The sequence below is a fragment of the Labrus mixtus genome, chromosome 3 (genome assembly GCF_963584025.1).
Source record: "Labrus mixtus chromosome 3, fLabMix1.1, whole genome shotgun sequence".
In the NCBI taxonomy this organism is placed as follows: domain Eukaryota; kingdom Metazoa; phylum Chordata; class Actinopteri; order Labriformes; family Labridae; genus Labrus; species Labrus mixtus.
In genome coordinates this window covers 24,980,333-25,001,716 of record NC_083614.1, presented here as the reverse complement: position 1 = coordinate 25,001,716, position 21,384 = coordinate 24,980,333, and the positions used below count along the sequence as shown (strand labels likewise).

Here is a 21,384-nt window from a genome sequence, read left to right as displayed (position 1 = left end):
TTTTATTTCAGTGACGTTGTTTATATATATATTGACTTTGTTTTACATGAATAAACGTTTTGAAAAAAATTAAATTATTTCTGATAAAACGTTTTTATTTTTTTTTTATCAAACAAAACAGACTGAATACTGACCAGACAATCATACAAAATCAACTTGAAATGAAAAAGAATACAAAATTGGTAAAAAAAATGAATCAAATGTAAAAGCAATTAGTCTCCCCTTTCTGTTTTATTCAGAAATATTTTATCATTTACTGATGATACAGTTTTAACCAGTGCAAAAGTTCTTGAGGTAAAATATGAAAATATATTTTTTATTCTTTTACTAAGATGAAAACAATGTATGAGAAACTTATCCAAACAACAATGCAAAAAAAAAAATCTACCTTTTAAGTGAGACCAGAAGTTGTCTTATTATTGGCTTTGATTAACTGAAGCAAAATTTGTTTTCAGTGAAAAAGTAAAAAGTTAAGTTCACTTTTTACATATTCAACATATTTAAAAATGCATTGATTTACTTGATTTTAAGCTTAAGTCTCAATCATGACTACTGAGGAGCAACAGACATGTAGAATAGCTTCAGGGAAATATGAAGAGTGGAGACAGCAGGAAGCACCAGGAGGATGCAGCACATTTAAGTCTTTTTCTTGTAAAGTCTGCAACTTTATCTTTCAGTCATTTCAAGAACTATTCAAGCACTCTCAAGGTACCTTCAACACAAAATTATTTTTGGGGCTGTCGTCATCTCATCTGTCTTAGAACTATGAATGGAATTGTAAAAAAAAAAAAAAATGTTACAGAATACTTTTATACCCCGACTAATCAATCTTTATTGCCACTTTCTTCAAAGAATATTTTTAAAATATAAGAATAAATCTAATCTAAAAAAAGTTTGACATTTACAACCTTTTACACACCCTGAAGAAAGGTGTTGTTGGAGACTGAGTCAAGGTTTAGACCTTGCTGCCATGTCATTTAAAACAAAAGACCCTGGGACGACAACAGAGCGATGAAACCTGAGCAGCTATTTCCAGTGGATTTGTGTTTTAAGAAACTATGTCTGTCACCATGTAGAACAAGTTATATGTGGCCCGAATATCAGCTCGTTCCAACCTTTACTGGCCCTGTTTCCATGAACATTTAACCAACAGGTTATTTAACATACAGGATGTGCTGCTTTAATAAAAATCTTCACAAGTAAAGATCGAGTCCTGATCAAATCTTCTCTACATAATTGCTGGGAAAGAGACCTTCCCGTCCTCGAATCCTCCCTGTCCACCAGCCTGTCGCATCTACAGAGACAAAATGCAAAGACATGAATCATAAACCACTGCAGGACAGTTCAGAACAATCACATTGATTATATTACTTTTTCCCTTTCCATCTTGTTCTGTTTCATCCACACACCTTCTTTGACGAGGTCAAACACCTCATCGACATCAAAGCTGATCTCGTCCGTGTCCTGGCCCACATACTGATATAGCGCCCGGCAGCGGGGCCCCTGGGGTCGAGACTGTGGTTTAGGAGCAGGAGGAGGTCTGTGACTGATGCTCCTTTTCCTCTGCTTCCTGCATCACAGAGAGATAAAAAAGACAAAGGGATAAGAGAAGCTAATGACAAGAGCGACTAATAAAGTTGAAGCTAAATGGCCTTAGAGAAGCTGGAGAAGAAAAAAATCACACACTCAGATGAAGACACAGTCAAAACTCAGCAACAACGCTGTTTAGCTCGCTGTTCATCTCTGACTGCATATAAATGCAGATCAACTGGTGTTACTGCGGGCTTTGGTTGTATGCAGAACAGTAGTCTGTGTGGAGAGCAAAGAGGAAGCCCACTGAGCTACATAACTGTAATACAATCCCAGAACCCATTGGCTATCTTCTTTTTATTATTGATGTCTGTAAGTACCCACATACAAGTGGAACTAACATTTAGCACACATACACTGACTCTCAACTCCAACACCACTGTCCATTCTCAATTTGCTAGTCAGACTGTAAACAATGCAACGCACAGAATAGGAAGACGTGGCCAGATGTCCGACAGCTCACTACACCTGAAGCTGTGAACAGTTTGCTATGTGCAGTCCAAATACACACCAGCAGTTACAGCTTATCATAACAGAAGCTGAGGAAGAGTAAAGGAATGAGATCATCATTATTGATAATCCTGGCAACAGTTTGCTTCAAATGTAACGCTTGTTGGAAATGTTTTCCACGTATCTAAAACCGGCTCCCGCCACACACTATCTACATCATCATATAAAAACAAAAAAGTCAGTTTTGTTATATTTTTTCTGTAAAAACCTTGGATTCTTTCCATTGTGTGCTACTTGGCCAATATTTGAATTACGATTTATCTTGCCCCCCCATTGACTTGTTCAGATGAAAATACCAACAAACCAGTTTGATCCAAAATTAGCCAGGCCTTGACAGAAACTTGTGAAACAACTGGACGTCAACTCTCTAAAAACAGGTTATCCATCTCACTCTGAAATTCATGTATTTGCTGGGGCTTAGTCAGCGTTGAGCCCCGCCTTGACATGCCTTAACAGCTCAGCAGGCTAGTATACACTGATTTTTAGTGACTAATAAGCTCCGCCCCCACACATATTCCCTCCCTGTTGTTCATGTCTCAGGAGAGGAAGTTGGTGGTTCTTACCCAGACATGCCCTGGTCAGGCACATTAAGGAAGTCCAGGTTCCCCTGGTTGTGCTGGTTTTGGGCTGGGACTCGGGGGGCCCTCTGGGAGCCCAGTTTGGGCGGAGCTGTGCTGGGTGGTCGGGCCTGTTTGTGTGGGGAGGAGTATGCGATTTCTGATTGTTTGTTGTGAGGTGCTCTGGAAAACTTGGCTGCTCCATTCGGGTGCCCTGTGGAGAGGGAAAGTGGAATAAAAGATAAAACCTCCTCGCTTTAGTATAGCTGCATCTTTTAATCAATCAATCTTTATTTGTATAGTGCCATGCTGCACTTTACTAAAAGATTTCATACTATGGCTTTGGAAAAGTTCAGTAATGGGCAAAGTATTCAGATAGTTTACTTAACTAAGTACAATATACCTTCAATACAAGTCCTACATTCAAAATGTAACACACAGAAGCATGAGCCGCCAAATGTATACTCAAAGTATCAAAAATAAAAAGGGAGTACTGAAGCAGGCACTACTGATACAAATGTAAGCATTGTATGATATAACTGGCTGGATTGTAACTCCTAATTCATAAATGTGTATCTAATTTCTAACATTTGTATACTTGTCTTTAGTTTGATCCTGTTTCTACAGATTGCACTTCATATGTCAAACATTTTGTATTTCAAATCTTGATCTTTCAAGTAACAAGTAACCAAAGCTGTGGAAATGAATGAATTGAATGAAAACATGAAATACCTGAATATGAAAGTGGACTTATAAAGAATCATATATGCTACAAAGTACATGCAAAACTGCGCTGAACTACAACATCCGAGCAATGACTTTGATTGATGATAAGGACAAACAGACTAAACATCACATGGAAGGACGGAGCTGCAGATAGTTAGAAAGTCTGAGTGTACCTCTGCTGGCAACATTGTTTCTCCCTCCACCGTAGGACTGTGCAGCACTTTTCCTGGTTGGCTCTGAGAAAATGCAGCTTTAGTTACATTCACGTAAAGAAAAAGACTGAATAGTAAAACATTTTAATCTTTGTTATCTTTTACTTATGTTTTTATGTTCTTATGTTTAAGGATTTTTCCGCTAGTTTTGTCATGCTTATCTGTGCATTAAGCCGTTAGAGGACTGCTTTAAACTTACTGGAGGACTTTGGTAGACCGTCCCCCACTGTGATTGTGAGGGTCTTCCCTGCAGGTTTGAGCTGGGGCAGGTCCCCTTGCCCCCTCTGAACGACCACCACCCTGGAGCCTCCTCCGCCCCAGCCCTCCTTTTTCACCCTGAACTCCAGTCTGAGTTTGAAGAAATAAAGCATGTCAGTGGTTTTGTTGATGTGATTTCTTATGCCAAAAAGTCTGTCGTGAACGTGTTTTAGGGACCTCTACCTGTCAGTGAAGGAGATTGTCAGTTTTCTCTTGGTCACTTCCTCGTAGCGTTTAGAGAGTAAGCTGAGGAACTCTGTCTTAAAGTTTGACTCCAGCAGACTGTCGTATTGGGCCTCGTGTATGATGAAGAAATCATCCTGTCTCGTACTGAATGAAAAAAACAAACAGACCATCAAGATCATACGATCTACATTTTTTTCGTAGTTTCTGTAGTACTCTTTTACTCTGTGGAGTACTTTCATTATTCAGGAATGCACTCTTGTCTCAGGGTTTGACATTATTGATCTTTTTAGATCTGAATAAAAATGTTGATCAAGCATGTCATTGTTTACAATAGAAGTCAAGTTTTTAGCCTATGAAGTAATACAAATGAGTTTATTTCTATATTTGTACTAGGTGTAACAGCAGCTTTACATTCAGAGGTTGCTCTCCAAAAGTATCACCCTAGCCACTAATTTCACTATCAGCAAGTGTGGTGTTGATCTCTTGTACGTGTTAACTGGAGGACTACCTGAGAGAGACGCTACTGATGCTCGTGAACTCCAGTTTTCTCTTCAGCACCTCCTTTATCTCTCCTTTCTCAGGTCCTTTTTTCACCTTCTCTCGACCAATCAAGTAGATGCCCTTTGGGGTCAGGATCATATCTCTCTTGATAGACTGGGTTGTGGGAAAAAAAAGAAGTGAGAACTGTGAGCAATTCTAGAAAGGAGAAGAAGAGTGGGTGGCTTTGGGGAAGAGGTTACACTTATATATTGCACACATCTAACAATAGTAACTTCATTGTCGGTAAAACTGAATAAAAGTCTACATGTCACAGTGACACGGCTTCTCGAGCTTCACCTTGAACCTGCGATCATACTTGGTGACAGAGTCGGCAAAGTCGATGCGCTCCCTCTTGGCCATGAACTGTCTCAGCTCAGGCTTCTGCTCCAGACCGAGGTAGTCCCCGACAAAGTTTCTGTTGATGCTGTTTTTCCTCCGCTCCTTCGAGTTGTACAGGATGTCAGAGGCTGTGTCGCAAGGATGGACAAATATTTAAGAGTCACAGCTCCCAATATGCACATCAGGGAGTACGTTATATTTCTGCTTTGTTACTCACCCTCCTCTCTCATCTGTTCATACTTCTTCCTTGCGATGAATCTCCTCCAGGATTTCTGGATGATTCTGGCGAACGTGTCGAACTTCCTCTCCCTCATCTCCTCAAGCAGGAAAAGCTATAAGCATAGAGCAAAAGAAAGGAGTAGGTGTTGCAGTTCAAAGGTATTTTTTAACATGTGTAACTACTTGGTGGCATTGCAGAAATGTTATGTTAAGTATTTAAGTATATATATAAGAAAATAAGTATTTCTATTTAAAATGTAGAGGGGCAGGAATTTAAAGTAGCAAGAAAATGTAAGCATTTAAAGGGTAAATATTATGAAAAATCCACTTTGACAGTGTTTTTGAACATATATTTGGGTAACCTGAGTGTCTACCGACCCACAACATGTGAAATAAACCCATCCAGTCCTTTGTTTGTAGTCTGCATAAGTCTTATCGAGAAAAGTGCTCAGTTTCAAATTTGCTCAGCTTGTGATGTCACAAGCTGGATTCTGGTAAAAAAAAACACCATCCGCTCCCCTGGTATCTCCACCCATGGACTCCACCCCCATCTTAGAACAAAACGTTTGTGCAGGTCCGCCATTTTTAGTCTTGCTCCAGAGGATTGATGTCTATCATGATAACTCAGGAGGCTCATTGCATTTAAAGAGACACACACACCAAAACAGAGCGTTCTGAGAGAGCTGGTTTATACAGGGTCACAAACCTCCTCTGGTGCTTGATTCATGTTATATTTTGACCAAAGCACAGCACAGATGTTTCATTTATACCACAGGGGACTGTTTGAAAAGGGGGAAAAGAGGTATAATATGTCCTCTTTAAGTAACACAAAAGAAACTCAAATTAAGTAGAGTACATATTCCACCACTGATCATTATAGACGCAAAACACTAGAAAACCACACAAAGTTTCTTACCGATTCAGGATTCTTCACAAAGATCTTGGAGCGTCCCATCTGGTACTGATCGTTATCCATGTTGACAGAGCGGAGGAGGTGTAGGACCCCCTGCTGCTCTGGACCCCTCCAACATGGCCACGTCTCAGCTGTCAGGATAGCATACCTGGATAACGACAAGTACGCAAACATTCACCTAAAGGCCCTTTAAGATTCCTTTGAGCTGTGTTCTTCTTCCAGAAATAGTCTCACCTCATCAGAAACTTATTGAAGACTCTGCGGTACGCAAATCCAGCCCTTCTTACACGAATGTTTTCTCGTAGTCCAAGGTATTCTACCTGGTGCTTCGCTCTTAAAACAGATAGGAAACTCATTGGGACTGTTTACTGTATGTTAGTATGTATATTTATACGTTTTTTGAAGTGAGAATGCTGACCTGCTCTCCTCCCAGTCTTTGGGTCTTTTAGTCTCATTGGGTTTGATACAGCGGATATAATGGGGAGTGCATTTCATCAACGTGTTCACCAAATCATTAGCTTGTTTCTGTCGGAAAAACCAATGAGCAATCAAGACAACACCAGAAAACTCTTTATTTCTTTCTTTTAAACTCCAAACGTATTAAGGCAATAACTGAACATGACAGGAGCTAGTCGATGTTTAAAAGTTCACCTTGATCTTAGAGCTGGCTGTGGTCGGCCTGCTTTTCTTGTCTGTGTTCAGGTTTTCAGGGAACAAGCTTCTGATGAAGTCACTGAAGAGACAAATATTTTTCCACTGCATTTCTTTAATAAACATACTGTAAGTGAAAACATCAAATAGCTGCAAGAGACTTACTATTCGCTGCTTTGCATGAGCTCAATGAGGTCTGGGAACAGCACATCTCGGTTTCTCTCACAGAAGCCGTTGATTTCATATGACACCTGAGACGGGATCACATATTATTATTGCTGTGTGTTGCCTTTACCAACCAGGCAAACATTGTTTATTAGAAAAGAACATTGTCAGGTTATTTTCTTTAAAGGATTTGATTCCAATGTGCCTGCTGTTTACTGTGTTCATGCAATAACAACAGATCAGGTCTTAAAAAGCATGGCAACAAACCTTATAGACATCAGCCGTACTGTTTAAAATGAATATACCACATATTCTTGTTAAAGAGTATTTCTGCTACAGAAGAGTGAGTTTGACTGATGTCAGATTCCCACCTTGCCAGCGTAGTGATGTATGACAAAGCCAGAGTTCCAGCTGTTGAAATGTTCATGTGTTCCCACAGCTGCATGCAGTTTCTGCAGCAAAGTGCCATCTGCACCCTCTCCTTTGGCATGCATGGTGGCGCACACATCATCCAGCACACTCATTACACCGGGAGGATTCTGCAGAAACATGGGATGAATTAAGCTGCAAACACTCATCGCTGTGACACATTTGACAAATTTTAAGAATAGAATTTCTTAGAAATAGAAAAAGATCCCCCTTGAAAGCATTTCGTGTAGAGTCATTATTTGATGCTGAGTAGATAATAAAAGAACAAATTTCCTATTTAAGATTTGTTGTGTTCTGTTGTGTCAGTATTTCACATGAGGTTATAATTATTGCTGCTTTTGACCCCTGGAGTCATGCTTTCCTTTATTTTTGAGGACCAGCTATGTCAGTGCAAGTGAAGAACACCATTCAACTTGATCTGTGAGAATCCTTTATATTTATAGGTTGGTATAGGATATATATATAGGATTTGTTGCTACAAGCTCACCAATTTGTTTTCAATGAGGTCGCACACAATCTTGTTGTTGAAATACTCAATGGGGGTCCACTTGATGCCCTCTTGAACATACTCTTCCTGTCAGAAAATAAGAAAACATGAAATCTGGTTGAAACATGTTTTGATAACCTTACAGCATAGTGTAAATGTTAAAAGACAGGAAAGGACTGTAAAGAGATGTGGAAGGATTTTTTAAAAAAGTGATTATTTTCACTGTAACTACCTGCTCAGCCTTTAGGGTCAGTTCGATAAAGATCTGCTGCAGTTTCTCGTTGACAAAGTTGATGCAGAATTGTTCAAAGCCATTCCTCTGCAGAGAAGAACACAATCCAGACGGTTTCAGATTATTGACAAGGAGGTACATCATCAGATACCATTATAATGAAAACCTGCTCAACTGTACCATGTGTAAAATTAGCATCCAGTATTTTAGTGGCTGCTTGGGAATATTATCGAAAAGGAAGATTGTAAGAGGACAAACCTGGAATATCTCAAAGCCATAAATGTCAAGAACTCCAATGCTGAATTCTTCATATGGTTTTTGGATGGCTTTATTTATGGCCTGGAGAAAACAGACAGAGGAGGGGCAGAAAAAAAATAGAAAACAGAAGAGATTTTTGTGAATTTAGGTATCCTTGATAAAGGAAAAACTGCATATTTCCTCATTCCATTTGTTCTGTTGCTACTGTGTGAAATGTTTCACTACCTCCACCAGGTAGTCAAATAGTCGTGCATAGAGGGCTTTAGCCAGGGCGTCTCGTGTGTAGGTGGCCTGCTCCTGGTTTAGGGTCACATTAATGGACTCAGACTTCCCTCCCCACTTTGAGTCCATCTTCCGGCTGGTCAGCTTGTCCTGCAGGCGGCTATGGTCAATACCCAGTAGATAGGCAGGGAAGGCAAGCACTGAAAAACAATATTTGGAATCAACACAAATACATCAGTTAAGTCAAAATGAGTCTTTGTAATAAGGATTTGGGTATGCTCATCTTCATGACCATATCTTTTTGTACTAAATGTAGTTGTTGCTGGTAAAAAGTTTGATTTGTACAAATCCACACAGGGACTGAGGCATGGTAAAATAGAACGCCAGCCTTCTTGTAAACACCAATTATCTATTGAGCAGGGAATCCCAAGGCAGCAGACAAAGGGAAGGATAAACAAGGTAGAAGTGATGTGCACAGACTCTATCAATTAGCAGGAGTGTTTACCAAGGGACTGGTTTGTCATAGTGAGCTTTGGTTAACTCATCGCCCTTGGAAAGAACTTTGTACACCAGGTGGGAATATGTGTACATGCATAAATGAGTAAATTCACATGTGTCTGCTGACTGTATGTGCATGTTAATCACTCACAGTCTGTGCTCTCCACCTGGCCATAGTTTCCAGCCTCAATGAAACTGATGTTTCCCAGGTGGAGGATGCCTGCGATGATCTGCAGCACCTGAGTCTGGATTTCGCCGGGGATCCCGATAACCTGCATGGCTTCCTGGAGACATCGACACAGAAGCAGGTAGCAGTTTGTAACACAGCAAAGAAGTCATTTTAAACTCATGATACAATTAACTTAACATTCCTCCTGGTTGAGAAATATAAAACCATAGTCACAGCAATGTCCTACACTCAGAAACTATCTTAACTCAGATTAAAGGAGCAACACCTAGCTAGCTGAAGTTATCTTAAATGGATGCAGGTGTTACAGAAACCAGGCAAACACACCTAGCTATCATTGTTGAAATGCTCTGTTTTAGAAATGCCTACTCTGATTATATCAATTATGGCAAAAAATAGCAATACAGTTTAAAAGCATAAGAAATGTTAAATCTTATCTTTTTTAACACTGACTAGCTCAAAATGTGAAGGCAGGATCACTTCTAAAGTATTGCTTTCTAAATCCAATCATCAAACATCACTCCTGTTGCCACACATAATTAACTTAAAGGAGAGCATAACAGCTTTCATTTGTATGGCAGAACAAAGTTTTAACCTATTTCTTGTACAAATAATCATTGTGTGGCAAGTGATTTTGTCCAGCTTTATGGGTACCATAGTTTCTTGGAAGTCTTTGCTGTCATTGGTCCCATCCACCTTGTAGGTCCCAGACTGGTTGAGGTAGTAGTAGTAGTCTGGGGTCATGATGCCTAGGCCCTCTTTCTGCTGAGCGTTGGCACCCTCTATCATCTGGAAGACAGCAGTGCAAGTGGAACAGCTTTTATAATTGATGTTTTTAAGCGGGGGGAAATGGGAGTATGTAAGTGACTACATGAATGTAAATCAGGAATGAACAGTAACACAAATAACTTGTTCTAGTCGGCTGTGAGTGTGCATGTCTCTCACCTGATAGTAAATGTGGAAATTCCTTTCGTTCTCATTCTGGCTCACCACTCTCGACTTCTCCAGCAAGAAGTTTGAGATTTTGCCTCCATCTGGCTCTCCCCCTCTGCTGAATTGAATCTCAAAGTATTTACCCTAATAGATACAAAAATACAAGTCAATAATCAGAGGTGACAAGCTGTAATTAAACTTATGCAAAGTATGAGGTTGTGCAGAGGAATTTCCCACCCAGTCTGAATTGTTCACCCAGTCTAGACACTCTACCTACACCTATTGAATAATAAATACAAACAAACATAGTTTACAGGTAAAGTTAAACCTTCATTTAATTCTTAAATCAATGACTCAGAGTCAGCGTGTACCCCCCAAAACACGACCTTGATTCGACAGTGATAAAACAATGCAACAGTGAGCTGACCCTCATGCAATTTGTACGAGCTATAAAAGGAACTCTGCAAACATCTACCGCTAAATGCATTTACCCCACACCCGATATCCTTCTCGCTACATCAGTGGTGACGGAAAAACAAATTGAATGCACTGAAGCTGCTGCACACTGATGTGGTTTAAAGGTGTGAAATTGAGCATCAGGACTGCATTGATGATACATGAGGGGGGGGAGGGGGGGGGGGAGGCTTGAAAAGGCATGTGTGGATCACACCAGCACTAATAGGGGAAATGCTTCTTTGATGCATTCTAACGCCTCTATTGAAGGCTGATGTTTAATTGGTCCTTTTTATTTCTTATTCTACAGTCGGTCAGTGTATCCCATCCAAAAAGTAGTGGTATCCTTTTTCTTACTGTTCTACTGTTGGTCTGATAAAACGTCATCTTTTTGTTGACATTTTTAAAACATTTCATTTCATAGACCGACAGTGATCCATATAGGGATGAATGTTCATGAAAAAGTCATTACCTCAGGCGGTAGAATAAGAAATTAGCTTAACATGGAACTAGTTGGTAATGCTGTATTTTAATCTATAAAACTAGTTATGGTGATGTATTGTTCCTATTGAGGTTGAAAGTAAAACGAATTTACATTGAAAAAAGGAACCTGGCAATTTCACAACTAGGTCCATAAAGTAGCTGTTTCTTTGAATTACATGACACAATCCTTCTCAGCAGATGGAATAGCCCAAGATTGAGTTCTGGGTCAACTCGTTCCAAAGTTAAAAAAAAGCTAAGGCATTAGATGTTTAGTTCCTATGGGTAATTATTCTGTTTAAATCAAGGTGAACACACGTGGGGGTGTGGGGGATACTGTGATACATTTCCATGTAGGCAGGATGACAAGAAGAGACGAGATGAGGAAGCACACAACAGAAAAATGAGAAGAGTCCTAAGTGTTGAAGCAAAGAGGGTACTCACAAAGCGACTCGAGTTGTTGTTGCGTACAGTCTTGGCGTTACCAAAAGCTTCCAGCAGAGGATTAGACTGTAGGATGATGTCTTTTACATGCTGCAACAAACACACATAGTGACACAATTTTGAGGTGCTACAGAAATAGCTAAACCCCTTACTTCAGGAAGTTTGAAAGAGTCATTGAGTGCTGTCTCTACCTGAACTTTGGACCCTCCTCCAGATACTTTAGAAATGTAACCCATGATGTATTTGGCAGCCACGGTCTTTCCAGCACCGCTCTCACCGCTGCCACAAAAAATGGCACAGAAAACACCACAATGAAACATAACATTACTCAAACCACACAAGCAGATGCTGAAATGTGTTGTATTACAGATCAACACAACAGAAGAACCAACATCAGTGGCAATTTGAGAAGCAAAGCATGCAGGAGCTGTGATCACCTGATGATGACACACTGATTCTCTCCATCTATCATCATGTTTCTGTACATGTTATCAGTCAAAGCGTAGATGTGTGGTGGGTTCTCATACTGGGCCTGAGGGAGATAAATATAGAGAAAGAGATTTTTTCTGGTCAATATTCCACTAAACACTACCGATTTACAAGAACAGTCGATGAAACGTTTACTCACGGCTCCCTGGTAAAGTTCGATCTCTCTGTCAGTGAAGTAGGGCATCTGTTTGAACGGGTTGACTGAAATCAGCACGGAGCCGATGTACGTCTGAGCAGACAAGTCAAGGAGCCTCAGGGACTAATAACCTTTGGTATCATCTCTGTACATGTTCAATAAAGCCTTAACAATATTGTCTGCAATGCAATAGGCCTACACAACACATTAACCGGTATTCTTTGTTCCCTTTTTCACACTTTAAAATATATTTTCTAACAAGAAATCTTTGAACAGGTTTATTAAAAAACTGGAACTGAAACTGATTCATGTGAACTGACAGAACATTTTAGAAAGTAAGGAAAATGTACTTATTGCGGCAAAAAACAATCTTGACTTAACATCCTTTATTAATCCAACGAGGGGGAATTCAGTTTTACACTCTGTCTAATGAACATGCTACACACACATAGGCTGAAATACACACACATGCACAAACAGGATCCTATGAACATGCATTAATGGAGAGGTCTCAGAGTGAGGGGGCTGCCCACAGCGGGCGCTCCAGAGCAGTTTTTGGGGTTGGGTGCCTTGCTCAAGGGCACCTCGGCAGTGCCCAGGAAGTGGACTGGCACCTCTCCAGCTACCAGACCAACTTCCAGACTTGGTCCTCCTACTCCCAACCCAAGTCCCTACAGACTGAGCTACTGCCGCCCCAATAGCTAATAGCTTTAAAGAATTCAAAATCAAAACTGAATACTGAGAAGAGATGCAACGAGAACAATTTTGTCACTCCAATCATCGTGACGTCACTTAAAACCACAAGAAACAAGAACACAAGGAAGTGACCGAAATTCCCCAGAGTTGGTGTGACTAATTCTGAGAGGGCTTTGGGAATTTGTACCGTCTGTGATGCCAACCCACACAATATTTAATAAATGTTAAGAATCCTGAGTAAAATGGAAAGTTCAAGTAATAAATACTTTCTAAATATTCTTTTTTTTAAGTTCTACCTTGATGTGAAGTTACCACCTGGGAACTTAAAGCTCTTTTTTACTATTGCAGGAAAATGGCAAATTGCTAGTCATTCATTTCCACAAGTATATATTCATATCATGCACAGGTCAAGATTCATGATCTATTAGCCTAACGGATCTGACTTAATGCCTTAGTGTTTTATCTGTGATGTCAGTTGCCTGCTAATTGACGGGAAATGTATTTCCTGAACTTAAGCTGTGCTCAGAGAAGAAGGAAGTGAGCTTTTGAGTCAAACCGTGAATGCAGAAGAAGAAGAAGAGTGAAGTCATTTTATCTCTGTTGTTAAATGTCGGGTTTTTTCTGACTGTATATGACTTAGGTCGACCTAGGTTCTGTCTTTTTGTCTTTAAAATCAGTTTTCTGGTTCTTTTCAGTGATAAAAAGTAAAGGTTGCCATTGCTGGCACATAAACTTCCTCTCTCACAGTTTTTTTTTGACGTTCCTGCCCACAAAATCTAAACAAGAGTCTTTATTTATTGGGATGCAAATGAGCTTTTACTTGGATCCAGTGTGGTCATTTTCAAAATCCTTATTCATGTCAGCTGTCCAAACTGGTCATGAATGGAAAACAAACGTCGACTAACAAACCCTATCATAAAAAATAAAAAATGAAGTAAATGATGACATTGTCAGCTTGTAGGATACAAAGATGTAGTCGTCCATGTATCTCTTCTTCAGGTTGTCCACGATGGCGTCCTCGGTTATCTTGGACAGCAGGACCATGTCGTCCACGCCGCTCTGCTTCACATTTTGACTCTGCCAGTGGTACTTCGCCTGGATCACACATGAGAGAGGAAAGGATGATTGAAACTTTGCTGAGACGCTTTAAAGAAAATGAAATGTTATGTATTCATACCGTCCCTCATATAGAACAATGTAAATTAAACAGTTGATTTTACAGGTGAGGTTTATTTTCCATGCAAAGAACTACACAACCTGTAAAACAGTTTGTTTCTTCTGTGGCCAAAGAGGAGACTCAAAGTCTGAAATAAGTTCTGATGAGCTTGGAGACATTTTTAGCAACAGTGAACTTCTCACACAGACTTTAAAAGACAGTGGTATGGAGGAATCTCAAACAAAGAAAATAAATTCTGATTAATCCAGTATCTAGTCTTGAGCTTAACAACAGAACATGTCTCCATTTTGATTAGTTTACTGTACATCTGGGTCAAAAAGTCCCCAACTTTTCTGAAATACCACCCTATAGTGGAGTAATCCTCCCATAAGTATATGTAAGACCTTACAAAACAACGGACAAAATTCATGAAACTGAAGTGAAAGAAAGAACCAAGAACAGAGAAAGGATCCAACAAATAACAATAAGAAACACCAACGAGAAAAAAATAAACCAGATACAAAATTGAAACTAAGAATAAAAGAAATAGCGATAAATATGTATTGAAACAAAGATGAGCAGTGATGACTGTCGGATGCTAAGTAGGTAAAAAAAAAAAAAGACAAGTTTGGCATCGGTGTAGATGTTGTTTTAGAAACGTAACTCGTTGTGGTTGCCACTGAAGGAAACTGGGGCTGGTTGTCAGGCAACAGGTCACAGATGAGGTGAGCAATTTTTCTAATTTAGGACATTTAGAGAAACACCGCTGTAGATTTGTGAAACTACAGCGACCAACAACAAAGCTGACTATAACATAATGACAGCTGTGTTGTGAAACGAGTAAAGGGCGTCACATACAACAAAGCTCTCAACTTCTGGATTATGACAAATTGTAACAACACCTTGAGGTGAACCATCCTGTATGTTGGTTTTCCCTAAAAGACTCTGTTCTGTTTGATGTGTGTTTTGTTTGATGTGTGTTCTTGTCATTGGCACTGTGGTTCAGCTTCAGTCTCAACATCTCTAGATGATATTGGCATTGTAGAATTTTCAAATCAACAAGAATTATTATAAACAGAAAAGTTGTGTCCAAATTCACACATTAGAACATTTTATTTTGTCTTATTTCTATAGCCTAATAAATCATAAGAAACAGAAACCCTGGTGTGGTTTAGGAACCAGCTGAGATCATTAAGTTTCCCACTGTGCCTCATCATGCCAGACAAAGTTGAAGGAAATTCAAAGAGAAGTTTCAATAAAAGGCGTGTTGAAACTTGAATAAACTCAGAGACTAAACAGACACACGATAAACAGTGTATGTCACATGTATTAGCATTTCATTTCTAAGGTTAAAACCCTCAAGGGTCATCGTCTAATCGAAACCACTGAAACCAAAAACAGCAACATGGACCTTAAGTTTTAAATGACTGTGTCTCTGTTTTCATTCGTTCTCTTCTAAAAACTTCATTAAATGGTTCTTAAAAGACTTAAAAAAAGGAATCTTATTTTATTCTTAATTTTTCATCTGAACTGTACATTTCTTGCGACAAACCAAAATAAATTGTGTTACTTCTCGCTGTACTTTCCAACTTCTCTTCATTACGCGTCTTTGATCCCAAAGCTCATTGGTTCCTGCTATACGAAATGACTTTGTTAGAAAAGGGTCACACACATACAGTTAAATGTTTTTTTAAGGGTTAAACATTTATTGGAATAAACAGACACTGTAGTTTTTATTAAATTTCACTTAAATAGATGTAAGTGTTTATTTGTTAGGGACTATTTTGAGTGGCGGATGAATACGCTTTTGGGTTCTAGTGAGCATACATGGCAACAGATTGGTGTGTTTTAGAGTCTGAAGATCTGCTGCGCTCACATTTATGGATCTCACATGCAAAAGAATGCACTAAGCAAAGAGTTTACCCTAGAGTTAAAGTCATGGTTTAGGTCTTTCCATTTTTCCCCTTAATGCAGAACATCATTCGATCTCTGCTAAACAGCATCACAGTGATGTCGATTTCTACATTTTGTCAGGAAGTGTTGCAAGACGGCTAGCCCCCTCAGTCTTTCCTGATGAACCTGCAGAAGCGTTAAATTCACAACACTCACACTTGCACTGTTCAGCTGCTTAAATCAAGATCACACAGTTTCAATTGTATGATGGTGATATCAAGAAGCGGTAGTGTGACTATGACCTATGACCCTTCTTCCTTTATTGAATCAGCTGGAGTTCATGTCTTCTCGTCTCATGACGTAAAGGTAAAGGGTCCAATCCTAAATGCAAACTTCAGAATAAGTCCGTTGCAAATGACTCCTAAAGCTGCATGCAACACTGTTCACCACAACACCATGTGTGAACAGTGGCCAGACATATACGTGAAACACATAATTAACAGAGTGAAACAGTGACAGCTTACTCAAGTCTGTAACTACTTGGTTAGTTTTAGCTAGAGATCTAGATTGGTTGAGATTTAGCATTTAAGCAGTTTATGTACAAACATAAAATACCTGTCGTATGTGTTAAATTTAACACACTCTCTAAAACAACTCAGCATGATATTGTTTGTTCCAGACTTGTCCAGAGGGGGATTTTTGTGTTTTTACTCCATCCGCCTCAATCTCCTCCCTAAACAGAATTTTCTTGTCCTTTATTCTGCACCAATTTATTTTTTCCTTAATCCTGTCATAACTATTACAGCCGCGAGAGGTCACTGTAAAATGTTTTTATATATGGTCGTAAAATAAGCTGCTTAAGAAATCCATATGGCTGTACTTTTGGATAACATTCTTGGTAGGTGGGAGATTGGTTTGGCCTAGCGTAGAGTGTGCGTCCTATATGCAGAGGCTACTAGTCCTCATGGCTGTCCTGGGTTTTAGTCCAACCCTCAACATTTGTCACTTCCCAACTCTCGTCTTCCTACACGTCCTGTCTGTATTCTATGTCCTATCTATTAAAGGCACATATAGCCCTCCCCCCAAATAAAAACCGGAGCTACATTTCTGCTTTGTAGCATCAGTATGTATTTAAACACTTGGCTGTTTCGTTTATTACCCCAGACAAAAGATGCACACATTATATTGACCTTAGCTGTAATCTGCTAACAGCTCATGTTCAGCTTCTGACTTCACTAAGCAGCAAACTCAAGGTTTGAAATGTGAAGCCAACTCGTTTGTTTCGCTCAGTGCAGAACGCTGCAGCCAGAGTAATAACAAGGTCAAACAAACGGTCTCACATCACTCCTGTACTTAGACCACTTCACCATGGCCCCCTGTTACATTCACAAGTTCTCACTCTCACTTACAGAGGCTCCAGGTTATCTGTCTGAAATCATATATCAGGCAACTCACCCCCTGAAGTCAAACACACTACAACTGCTCTCTGTTCCTCCAACACGTCTAAAGACCGGTGGTAATAGAGCTTTCCAGGTCATAGCTCCCAGACTTTGGAAAGCTCTGCCCATTTCTTTGCACTCTGAAAAAACTGTTAAAAAACTCCGGCTAAAGACACTCCTGATTAGACAGACATTTGGGTACTTATGCTTTATCTTTTAATGCACTTATACCTTACTGTTTGTAAGTGTGCTTTTAATCTTGTATTCTGCGATCTGTGGCTCATGTCACAGTCTTGCCTTCCATTATTTGTTGTTGTTTTGTTGTTGTTGTTGTTGTTGCTGTTGTTATTCTTTTGTCACAATAACATTATTGTCACTATTTGTATTTTTTGTGTGTTGTATCCTTATTAAGCACTCAGTGGCTGATGTCTGTGAAAAGTGCTTTTTGAATAAACTTTTTTATTACTGTTATTATTAGGATAGCTTCTGGCTCCATTACAAACGGTGCACAAGATGTCATTCAAGCAGTGGCTATTATTTATTCAGCCTTTTGACTGAACTCCAATCTCACAAGCGTTTCTGTTATTTCCCCCTCGGTCTCTCTCCTCTGAACAATGATGAAGCTCAGTTTGAAATATGTCTCTGCTAAGACTTTGAGTTTAATCCTGCCACTCCTGAAATGTACTTTATTCCCAGTGTGGACACTCGTGCTGTGTACCACTCCGCTCTTTGTCCAAGAGCAAAGGACACAAGGGTAAGTCTAAAAACAAAATGTTTAAACAATCATAAGAGAACTCAGGTTTTAAAGTCTGGACATATAGCTGTCATGGTCCTACATTCTGCAACCTTTATTTTATTTTATTTGTCTTCTACAACCTTAGAAAACACTTTCAGTTTAGTAATTCTGGATCATATTTCTGTTGGTTTGTCATGGATTTACTTTTCTAATTATTTCACACAACACAACACAAAATGTACTCTACTGTGACATGCAGTATCTGAAAATGACACATATGCCTGAAGCCTGTTTTGATTATTTATCAAAAATACATGCTACACATGAAGGTAAGCTGTATTGCTAAATATTGCCAATTTATAAATGGATGGATGGAACTTTCTCATGTAAGTCAGTATGCTTTATCTCATCTTACATCCAAATATTGAAGAAAAAAAACCTCAACATCAACTAACAGAAGTTCCTTCAGATATTTGTCAGATCAGCAGTCAACCCTGCAATCATATCTAAATGAGAAACATTTTCTAGCTGACTGAACATTCACAAAAAAAAAAGCTGTTGTTGAGTCAAAAATGAAAATGTCAGGTGCCAGACAAACCACAGACAAAATGCCAATCATCGCTCACATTTTGTGGTTTTGACACGATGGGTTCTCAAAACCTCATTGCACGAAACCAGAACTTTTGGCACGGTTCAAAAGAAAGACAAAAAGTAAGCTGATCCTTTGAGATGGTTTCACTCCTGAGCTGATGTTTCTGCCTAAAACGCTGCCTTTGTTACTTAACTTTCGTGTGAAATGTAAGACTTTTTTTTCGCCCCGGCCTCCACGTCTCACCTGGGATGTTTAAAGTTGAACAGCCGTTTGGTGATGGTGAAATATCATGACCTTACTTTTTAGATTCGTATTAAAGGTTGTACTACATTTTCGAGGGTTCTGATTTTTCAGATTTTAACGATAGGACTGTGTGAGTTTTGGATGTGTGAGCACCATACAGTTTGAGGAGGAAGTGTGGAGCCGCTCCTGTAGTTCACTTCCCTTCTCTAACATCACGCCTCTGCCTCTTGTGAAACTCTTTAAACTCTGTACATGCTATACCGCTTCTCTTCCTGCAACTGCCTGCAGCTTGGTACGGCAGCCCCCATCTATGTGTGCACCAACTACTAAAAGAGTAGAAAGAGAAGAAACTGAGATTACAGTAGCTCAAATTGTCAGTACTTAGAGAAAGAGATAAAGATAGTTTTCTTTTCTGCTTGTTTCAAACATAAATGACACATCTAAAGTGTATTGCATGGCCTGTGCACACTTAAAATCTCATTTGATGTGTCTCATTGAAAAGGTTTGTCTTGAAAAAAGAGGAAACTCCCTTTGGTGCTGCTGCTGGAGCTGAATTTCTCTGAAGAGATGGCATCTTTCAGAATATTAACCACAGCCTTTTTTATTTGTTCAAATTAATTTTAAAGCATGAAAAAGCCTCTCCTGGCTTTGTTAGATATAAAAACACAAACATGAAACACAAATGTTGCGAGCTTTTGTCACTTTCTGAAACAGAAAATGTTTTTGTTTTTTTTAAAAATGCTGTTTCAGGAAAGGAAGTTTCCAAACTCAAGCTTCAAGTCTTTGTGGACAAGAAAAGTCTAGCAGCATCAGCTTTTCAGGAGTGTACATAGATTACATCCGTCAGAAGGTGTGTGAGGTAGGTAATAAAGGTGTGGTACCGTACCATTGTTCCTGAGGGTCTCTCCTCTCCAGGTGTCCACTGACCAGAGATTGCGTGTGTGTGTGTCGTTAATATCCACAGATTGCAGCCATCTCTCTCACACACACAGCAGGACGGTCAAAACAGCAGCCAGCAAAAACCTACAAGACATCCACTGCGACTATTCAAAAAGCTACTTCCTCATACTCTCACAGATTCACTGTGTGAAACAAGAACTGCTCGAAGATAACACACACACACACACACACACACACACACACACACACACACACACACACACTCACACACACGTCACACACACACACACTCACTAATGCACACACACTTCACTACACAGTCAAGTTGCCACTTCTGTATTTCTGTCATCAGAGCAAGGATGAAAGAATGACCTAACACGCAGCATCACCTCATCCAAACAGCTCAATTATTCAATCCAATTCATCGGGATGATGGCAGCGACAACAACTGCAGAGAAACAATAATTATGTTCAGCCTGTTGCCCAATGATGGTGTTTCAGTAGTGAGCTGCCAGCTCCACCCAGCCTGTGGTTGCTTCACTGAATGTTTTTGTATCATCCGAGGATCTTCTGCTTCCAACGCCCTGCATAACTGATGCAGAGGTCACACATAGTGCACCTACACACCTTCACACCTACACACACACACACCACTGGCAGGAGTGTTTGTGTCAAGGTGACAAACCGTGTGTTTTACGCTGTTTTATCTGATGTTGAATGAGAGTGTTTTTGAAGTCTCTGCACAGTATCAAAGGACTCTGAAGAAGTCGCAGTGCATCAAAACGTTAGTCCTTTGCACCAAATAAAATGTGCCCTAAGTGATTTGTGTGCTCCAGTACATTCTGTGGATTCTGGCTGAGCCTGACAGGAGTCCATTGAATAATATTTTTATGAAAGAGACTTCTAAACACAAAAAAAGCAAGAACTCCAAAATGTGTATCGGCACGTCATTTTGTCATTTTGTCATTTTGAAATGTTGGTGGTCATCCTTACCGTTCATTTTTTTACTGGCCTGTGAGATTACCCTGCCTCATTTCTGCACCTTATTTTTGTCTATGATTAATTAGCCTTGTAGCTATTTGCGTCTTTGAGTTGCTATCAGAGGTTATCAGAGTTGACGTTGTTCAGCCTTTTTTTCCTTGTCTCTCTTCCTGCATCTCTTTTTGGTCCCTAAGCATCTTTTTTTAATGGACCCTGTACGTCTTTTTAAATGTCTTTGTGGTTGTTTTGTGCCACTGAGGTTCATTTTTGTGTCTTTAGGTTGATTTGTCATCATAAAACCTCATTTTTTAGTCATTATACCTCTTTTTTTTATCTCCTTGATTTCTTTTTAAACAATGTCATAGTAATTTTGTGTGTCTTCCAGGTAATTTGAATGTTTGTTTGTCATACATCTCTGTTTGTTTTTGACTCTTTTTGGTCAATTTGTGTATCTTTGCATTGGTTTGAATGACTGTCCAACAAGAGTAAACAGTTATTTCATACAGAAATGTAACTTAAGTTCCCTGGTATTACCAGGCCCCTACCTGTTTATATATTTTTATTTAAACTCTGTCAATGTTCACTCTTAGTTTTAACCCTGAATAACTGAGTTCGAGAACCCACTAGGTCAAAA

At 39.5% G+C, this 21,384-nt stretch overlaps 1 protein-coding gene across 1 annotated transcript; it reads right to left on the bottom strand.

The window, feature by feature from the left end:
• Positions 1 to 74: 74 nt before the first annotated feature.
• Positions 75 to 19,951, bottom strand: myo1f (myosin IF). Its single transcript, XM_061034164.1, has 28 exons — positions 19,756 to 19,951; positions 13,777 to 13,905; positions 12,118 to 12,207; positions 11,927 to 12,021; positions 11,681 to 11,768; positions 11,490 to 11,579; positions 10,125 to 10,256; positions 9,834 to 9,968; positions 9,144 to 9,276; positions 8,498 to 8,694; positions 8,273 to 8,353; positions 8,015 to 8,101; positions 7,783 to 7,869; positions 7,238 to 7,405; positions 6,867 to 6,952; positions 6,702 to 6,783; positions 6,469 to 6,575; positions 6,285 to 6,383; positions 6,054 to 6,198; positions 5,136 to 5,250; positions 4,877 to 5,046; positions 4,548 to 4,693; positions 4,037 to 4,183; positions 3,795 to 3,943; positions 3,557 to 3,619; positions 2,664 to 2,871; positions 1,410 to 1,570; positions 75 to 1,294 (listed from the first exon to the last, which is right to left on the bottom strand). The coding sequence occupies exons 1-28, from the start codon at positions 19,756 to 19,758 to the stop codon at positions 1,218 to 1,220; spliced, it is 3,270 nt and encodes a 1,089-aa protein (XP_060890147.1). The 5' UTR covers positions 19,759 to 19,951; the 3' UTR covers positions 75 to 1,217.
• Between the last annotated feature and the right edge of the window lie 1,433 nt (positions 19,952 to 21,384).